The sequence below is a fragment of the Sebastes umbrosus genome, chromosome 12 (assembly GCF_015220745.1).
Source record: "Sebastes umbrosus isolate fSebUmb1 chromosome 12, fSebUmb1.pri, whole genome shotgun sequence".
Taxonomy (NCBI): Eukaryota; Metazoa; Chordata; class Actinopteri; order Perciformes; family Sebastidae; genus Sebastes; species Sebastes umbrosus.
This window is the reverse complement of record NC_051280.1, coordinates 21,477,308-21,486,056: the sequence shown is the minus strand read 5'-3', so window position 1 is coordinate 21,486,056 and position 8,749 is coordinate 21,477,308. Positions and strand designations below refer to the sequence as shown.

General features: G+C 40.6%; 1 protein-coding gene across 1 annotated transcript; it reads left to right on the top strand.

Moving 5' to 3' along the window:
* Positions 1-203: 203 nt before the first annotated feature.
* Positions 204-6,097, top strand: LOC119497992 (C2 calcium-dependent domain-containing protein 4C-like). The gene is made up of 3 exons (XM_037786462.1): positions 204-604; positions 2,595-3,376; positions 4,956-6,097. The coding sequence occupies exons 2-3, from the start codon at positions 2,627-2,629 to the stop codon at positions 5,502-5,504; spliced, it is 1,299 nt and encodes a 432-aa protein (XP_037642390.1). The 5' UTR covers positions 204-604; positions 2,595-2,626; the 3' UTR covers positions 5,505-6,097.
* Positions 6,098-8,749: the final 2,652 nt, after the last annotated feature.

The window sequence follows — 8,749 nt, the reverse complement described above, 5'->3', positions numbered from 1 at the left end:
TTGTCCACTGCTTTTACAAAATCCTTTTAGTGCCTAAAGACTAAAGCTTTCTCTTCCGCTATAATTGGTAAATGAGCTGATAGTGGACATGAGCACATTGTCACTCCACATCATCATCATCAGTTTGAAAACAGGAAATCCACTGCAGGTGTCTGTGTGTTAACTATACCTGAGAGAATAGATGTCACCAAATTAAATCACAGTGACGTTCTCTTTAAAAAGAAAACAATGAGGCGTGAGATGTGAGAAGTACATAATGTGCAACAGTTTACTGGTGATGAAATAACAGATGAAGCCTTTAAATGAGTTCTTCCCTCCTCGTGCCTGGATGCGCAGGGAATATAGTTTCATGGTGAATATCATGGGAAGCTTTCACAACCTTCTCATTGGCTCAGAAGTCAGAGACCCCGTCATATAAAGCGAGAGAGTCTCTGATCTAGCAGCCTTTTCCTGCTGGCAAGCCTTTTGGATCACACTTCAACTAACCGGGAGAATCCCTTTTACGCACGGAGCGTTTGGAGCGTTTGGAGCGCTCTTGGAGAGGTTGAGACGAGCGCAGCCGGAGATCCATCTTCCAAAAGGAAAAGAGTTGTACAGCCAACAGGTTGGTATATTTCATGTTAGATGTGAAACTCGACGGATGTTAGTGTGGCTTTTTGAGAAAAAAAAAAGTTATTCAGATTCGCCTTTGCTCGTTTAATTGAAGGATTTCAATGACTAATAAAATTCCAACGACTTTAAAGTGATTTTAATCGAAAAAAACAAAAATTGCTGATTGATTTGTGAAAAATACAGAATTTGTTTTGAGATGATCCAGATAGCAATAGTACTCGTGTATCGTTTAGAGGAGATTTATAATTTTTCTTGTCACTAATTTGTATAGGAAATAGAAAGACATCTTGAAGGGGTATAAAAAACAACTTAATAAAGATTCTGCTAGTGAGATGAGGAGTGGTGTCTTTGTTTGCAATGGAAAGTAGTCCACATCTTCCTCAATTTAGTTGAACTAATAACCAAATGAGTAGATTTATAGGATTATCTCACTATGTTTGCGCATTGAGTTCACGTTGTGCTCATTGGAGATGCTCCTTTAATGTCTGAATTGTGAAAGAAATCTTTGCTTCTTGGCTGCAACTTAATCTTAATTCCTCACCTTCACTGAATTGCTGCATACGATACGACACGATACAACTTTATTGTCAGTTTGCACTGAAATTCATTTTGCATCCATAGGCAGCTCAGTTTGAGAAAAAGTACACATACAATAGACATACTGTTACAATAAACAGACAGACAAGTAACACCCATCAGACAAAAAACAAAACACATCACAATTATACATACATAACCCATTACAAAGATGACCATCTGTCCTCTGGATTTACATCTTTAGCAGCACATTAATTATTATTTAGCAACAAGATGGACTGATGGACAAAAGCCTGTTCTTTAGCCTGATGTGGTTAAATGTAGGGACTCCAAATCGCCTCTTGGAGGGCAGATGTTGATATTCACCATTTAAAACATGTAAGGGATCAGAAGAGATGCTGTTGGCAAGTCTGAGCATACTCTTGTTGTGAGCTGCTTGAAAGGAGGCTGTCACAGGTTGGCCAATGATCTATCTTCGTGTAGATTTTGATTTGGCTATAAAGTTTAGTTTTAAGTTTTACAGATATACTACAGAGCCAGGCTTTGCTGCAGTACAACAGGACACTCTGAATCACTGAACTGAAAAATAGAAAAATAATCTGGCTACTGGCTCCAAATGATCTGAAAGTAAATGCTGTTGCTGTATCTTCTTACATGCATGGTTCAAGATATATATTTTTTTCTACTGAGGTGTAAAGAAAAGACAGTTTTAGTCTAAGATTTATTTCTTAGGGGGATAAAAAAGGTGTAATTCTGTTTAATTTCTCTGTTATCGTTGGATGTGCTCTCTCTCCTCTTCATGCATCACTTTTCTTTTCCCAGACTCAATGTGAGCTGAGGCATCTGAGTTTTTTTTGTTTGTTTTTTTAAATGTAGCTGTTTGATTTGTGAAAAAATGCTGAATTAGTTTGAGATGATCCAGATATCAATAGTACTCATGTATCCTTTAGAGGAGATTTATAGGATTATTTTTACATCTCACTATGTTTGCACATTGATTTCACGTTTAATTAAAGTGCTCTTTGGAGATGCTCCTCTAATGTCTGAATCGTAAAAGAAATGTTTCCTTCTTGGCTGCAACTTCATCTTAATTCCTCTCCTTCACTAAATTGCTGCGTGCTTCAAAAAAAAAAAATTCTACTGAGGTTTAAAGAAAAGACAGTTTTAGTCTAAGATTTATGTCTTAAGGGAATAAAAAGCTCCAATTCTTTTGATTTTGTCTGTTATCGTTTCTCTCTCCTCTTCATGTATCACTTTTCTGTTACCAGACTCCACTGTGAGCTGAGGCATCTGAGTGGGCATGTGGCTCCTGAGGTGCAATGAAAAGACAGCTTTAGTCTAAGATTTATGTCTTACGGGGATAAAAAGATCTAATTCTGTTGATTTTGTCTGTTATCGTTGGATGTGTTCTCTCTCCTCTTCATGCATCACTTTTCTGTTCCCAGACTCCACTGTGAGCTGAGGCATTTGAGTGGGCATGTGGCTCCTGGAGAAGCTCCGTAGCTCTGTGGAGAGCCATGGCACCCATTCCCAGCAACCTCACACTGTAGAGGCCATTCCTGTCTCTGTTTACGCCAACGTCCTCACTCCAGAAAAGATCCCGGATTTCTTCATCCCCCCCAAACTTATCTGCTGCCCTCCAGAAGACTCTCCCACCCCGGAGCCCCAGCACTTCTCCACCTTACGACCCTCCGTGTCTGACCACGTCATCTGCAGCCAGAGCCCCAGAGCTCGGAGCAGCAAGAACCCCTGCAGCCCTCGCCTCTTCTCCCGCCTGGGAGGAGACACACGCAACCTCCAGAAGTCAGCCAACCGTCACATCATCCAAATAGAGAGCGCTGACGAGCCGGGCGGTGCGGGATCTGTGGACAGGGTCAGTGTCAACACAAACGCTGACCCCCAGTCGCAGACCGCAATGTCTCTGCCGTACGTCCCCAAGGCTCAGACCTCGTATGGCTTCTCCACCCTGGTGGAGTCTCCTCACACCCGCCGCAAGGAGAGCTTGTTCCACAGCGACCCCAGCAGCCCTTTAACCTCCCCGAACACCCAGAGGCGCTCCCAAGCGGGGGGGACTCTTCTGGCCCCGGCTGACTCCAACCCCTACCGCTATTTCAGCGGCGGAGAGAGTGACACCTGCTCCTCTGCAGAGTCATCCCCCTTTACCTCCCCTCTCCTGTCACGCTCTGCCTCTCTCCTGCGCTCCATCACCCAGGAGACACAAGCCAAGGTGAGAAACAGTTCTCACAACTTACAAAAGTGTTTTCCTTGTTTGATTCACCATGAAGCTTCTTCTGTTTACTTCTGTTTATTTGTTTTGCACAATTTAACACCGTACGTAGATGCTCTCTCTTCACAAACGTTTTCTCTCCTCTCCTCCTGTTTGTTTCTTTTAGAACAGAAATGTTATTCTCGGCATCTAGAAGTTTTCACTGTATCTACACATGTATAGAAATCAGATATTCATAGCCTCAGATTGCAAATGCTATGCACATCTTCTTCTAGATTATCAACTTTTAATTAAAGGAACAGTGTGTAGGATTTGGCGCCATCTAGTGGTGTGATTGTAGATTGCAACCAGCTGAGTACCCCTCCATTCACTCCTCCCTTTCCAAGACAGTGGTAACATGAGCTGCAGAGTGCAAAACTGTGGTAACGCCGTTACTCAGAGGCGATCCTTACCATAATATCACTACTTTAGGAGCAACGGAATCAGACGGCGGCAGGTGGTACCACGGTTTTACACTCTGCGGCTCACGTTACCACAGTTTCACAAGTGTGTCGGAGAACTACAGTGACAACCTAACAAAAAAATAAATGAATAATATAAAGTGCAGGAAGAGGCAAAAAACCCACTGGGCTTATCTGACGCCTCCACCTATAGAGACAAGATTAATATAAAGAAATAATATGACTACATAATAGTGATAACAAACAATTACGACAAGATATATATATAATAACAACAACAATAAAAATACAGTAAATATATCAAAAAAGATAAGTGTGTGTGTGTGTTGCCTGGAAGTGTATGGTTAGTGTTTGTGAGGAGGATATTGATTTAAATATCTATAATGACTTCTGGGCAATCGTAACCAAACAACATTGTGAGTGGGAAAAAAATAAAAAACATAAAAACAGATACATGGACAACATACACTTTCTTTTACATTATCTTACTGATTTGTTTTAATACAATATTTAGGTTGTATTTTTTACATACATTTTAATAAACATTATTTTTTGCCTAAATGAATAGACTTAGCAGGTTACAGACATAGGAATAGTCACACTAAATACAATTAAAGGCACTTGTTAGGAAAAAGGCTATAATAGACTTGTTGACACTTTTCCCAAAATGTCTGTCTATAGCTGACTACAAGCACAGAATGCAAACCAGAACAACATGTGAGTGAAGAACAATAAAGCTAATTCACTGATTCTCGAATCATGTACAATGTACAAGCCTCACATGTGCAGATCAGGTCCCAGAATTAAAGAAATACTGCATGAAACTGTTACTGATGATACTTGAGACAGTTGATCAGCAGTAAAGTGCTGTTTTTTAAGAATGCATTATAGTTCAGTTAAAAAACGACCCTATGAGCGTAATTTAACAGGTTTTCTTTTGTATTAACAGTAAAACACTGTTTTTAGCAATAACAGATTAATACTGTTGAAATCCTGCTGTAAATTAACAGAAATTGTTTAGGGTGAACTTATAAAAGTGTTTTCCATGTTTGATTCACCATGAAGCTTCTTTCTGTGTGCTTACCACTTGCTTTTTCTCCCTACCTCCCTTCCTCAAGGTGTCTCGTGCCAAGCGCTCCCTGGCACGCCACAGTTCTCTCTCCACTGATGAGTGCAGCTCGGCAGACAACAGCCCCAACATGCAGCGTCGCCGCATGCGGTGCCCTCCCTCCCCAGCCTTCCGCGGATGTAAAGGCAGCTCTAGGGGTGCTGCGTCAGACCTCCTGCAGCGTGAGCACACCATTAACCTCCACAAGGGGGGCACGGTGAGGCTGAGCACTCACTACGAGCCGGAGGCCTCTCGGCTGAGGGTACGCGTGCTCACGGCCGAGGCCCTTTACGACAAGCAGACGGACCCTAAGAGCATCAACTGCTGCGTGGCGCTTTACCTGAACCCCGGCAAGCAGCAGAAACAGAGGAGCACCATCATCAAGAACAGCAGGAACCCAGTTTTCAACGAAGACTTTTTCTTTGACGCGTTGCCCCAGACGCAAGTCAAGAGTCTGGCCATGAAGATAAAGGTAGTGAACAAAGGGACTAGTCTGAGGAGAGACGTGCTTCTAGGGGAAAGGGAGGTGCTGCTCAGCGAGCTGCTCGCGGGCCTCTAGGGAGCACCTGTCAAGACTTGGGTGAAAACAAGCAGCTCCACATCTGGAAGGGGCCCTTTCTTCTCTGGCTGCCTTTTCATCCCACTGAACAGATCTGATAAATACTGGGCAGGTTGGAAGCATGCTGATGACAAGGGAGTTGTATCTTGCACACTGTGTTACAAAAACACTGAAGCCTCTGTAGAATTAAAAGTTTATCAAGTTGCCATCACTATCTTCTTTATAGAGGTCTGTCCAGGTTAAACCACCATTCTTTACATGCTTACCAGTATATTCGTGATCAGTGGAGCCGTTGTCCTTGTTTGTGTATTTCTATGGAAGTATTGAGTTACAAAAAGTGTTGCCTTCTCTCATGAGAACTGTGACGTTGCTCAATATCCTATCAGCTGTGATGATCCTGTTACGGTTGGACTGTAGTTTTTGTAATAATGTAGTAATATTACATGTGCACGTTCCTGTGGAATCTAATAAAGCCTCTGTTTACTTGAAAGAATTTATATTTGGAAATTAGATTTTAATTGGATGTAATGTTAATATGACTGTTGTTGTGTGACATGCTTTTTGAACGTATGAATAAAAACACTAAACTCTCAGTGATTGTGTCCTCAAATAATTCCACAGAATCAAGAGCAAGCTCGGGGAAATGATTATAAATCCTCCTTCGCTCCCTCAAGCTTTCCATTTTTTTTTTGCAAACAAGTATTAGGCTGGGTCCTCTGAGACAGACACAGGCTGGGTGTCATTTGTGAGAATTTTAATCCTGGATCTCAGCACGCAATATTGTCTCTCTGCGCATACAAACTCCCTGTTTAATTTTAAAAATATGTTTCTTAGACAGGCTTTCCTCCAGTGGGGTTCAAATAGTTATTAAGGACTGCAGGAGGTAGAAGAAACCGTGGCTCCTAAAACAAACGCTGGCACGCACGCTCCTGCTCCAGATATAATTCATCTGTACAGTGAGGCCGTTTCTTGATTTATATGTTCGATTCTTGGGTTGATAAATGGAAATGCATTTGTGCTGAGGGAGGAGAAATACAAAACGTACCCTGTAGTCCACACTAGCACATCAGTCAGGCATGCAGAGATGGTCCCACTGAGCAATAAAGAGCATTAGCCATGTGTGGATCTTATGCCTCCTCTACTGGTGAAACATCAGAATGACACCTCACAATGCCACAGAAATATCATTACATTTAAAGCATCAAAACCATTTGTTTTGGGGCAACTTTTAATTGACTGGTGACCTGCCCTGGGTGTCTTCTTCCTTCTGCCCATATACACTCTGGACAGGCCGTGAAAAGGAAAGAAAAATAAATTTCATTAAGAAATGTAAACACACTTTCTGCAGCTCCAGCTCCATTTGCTTACAAAGTACTGAAACAAGTCATAACAAGCACCCATGTGGGATTTGTCCGTTAGATTAAAGATTTCTCTCAGACTTGAAAGCAAATAAATAAAACTGGTGAAGAAAGATTAAGTAATTATTTGTTGCCTCTGTAGACTTGGTGAGGCAAATTATTGAAAAGTGATTGTCTAATAATCTCTGAATTAAGCAAAACATCATAATCGACTTTTTTTTCCCGACTGATATTAAAGTCACCGAAAACATATGTTCTTCATCAGCGTCTTACTATTAGTTAGGGGTGTAAGAAAATATTGAAAATACTGAGTATTATGATATTGTGTTTAGTGATACTGTATTGATTCTCAAAAACACTGCATCGATTTTTAATTAATAGCTTACATGCAAAGATTAACTCAGTCAATACTTTCATTTGCAAAGAGATGCTCTCTCTCAGGCTAAGATGTTGGATGTTACAGGGATAAATGCAAATGCAGATCCCACTGTTCTGATTACAGAAAAAAAGTCAATTTTTTAACTTTTAACTCAGATTTGATGCATATTGTGGTGTGTTCTTTATGCTATGACAGTTTCCCTTAATTAGATTTTTAAAAATCTCAATATATCACAATATATTGAATCATATCTGTATCATGATACGTATCGTATCGCCAGATTCTTGACAATACACAACCCTATTAGTGCTGGGGTACCATGTCAAAACATGACGGACTCCGTGGAGAGGACCCGTTCTCTATATAGATAAAAACGTCTCCTTCTAAGCTAACGAAAACACAACGATTCTTAGTTTCAGGTGATTATACACTAATATAAACATAGTTATGAACCCATTTCTGCTAATAGATCCCCTGAAATGTTACACACTGGTCCTTTAAACTTGAGATGCAACCCACGCACTTTCAGATTCACTAATCATTCATGCTAAGACACGATCACATCTGCTTTTTGACATTAAAAAATATGTATACAGTGAAAAGATCAATATCACACCATCAGGCTGCCAGCAAAGTAACATTTCTGACTCTTCTGTAGTTTGACGTGCCCTTTATACATGACCACTGTTGCATTCTTTTAATCTGTCAAACTTTTGATTAGTATAAGGAATAAATACCGCATATTCTATGAAGGGAACATTACACAAATTGTAAATTTATTCAAGGATGAGTGTGGTTTCCAGAAAAATGACTGCCATCCTGATCTTTGAGCTGCTGTCGGCAAGCAGAGGCGTCATGTCATTACAACGGTATTCAAATCCCCTGAAGTGAACTTATTCGATGAATTTTAAAATATTCTAATCCTACTTCACTGCTCAACTCTCATCAACAGCTGTGATATATACTGCATGGCACAATGCTTTTATGCATGTGAAAGTAGGTGGATTCTTTCTCATACTGTGGAGAGATGCAGAAGGAGAAAAAAAGTCAATATTCACATTCCGCTGAATGTAATAAGGTCCTGGAGTTCGTGCTCAGCACCACGCTGTCAATATTCAAGTCGATATTCTGGCCACTGGCTTGTGGAGGAGGATGGAGTAATGTGATCTCTTCAAGACTCTCCAAGATGTTCAGATCAGTCATACAAATGTATGTTTCCTACTTAAATTCACACAAATGGGCCTATTTACTGCTTTGCTGTTTATTTGATGACTCTTTCCCCCTTTTTCAATAGCAGGGTTCTAAAGATATATGATAGTTATCTGGGTGCTGTTGGAATTGCACAGTAACATCAAGGAAAACAAATTACTTCCCTGATGCTAGTTACAAAATCACTCTGCAATAAGACTTGAAACTTGACTTGGACTTGCAAAAATGACTTGTGAGCATCTCTGCTTTTTAGTTCATGAACGTATACTTGTATACTTTAAAGGTCCCATGTCATGCTC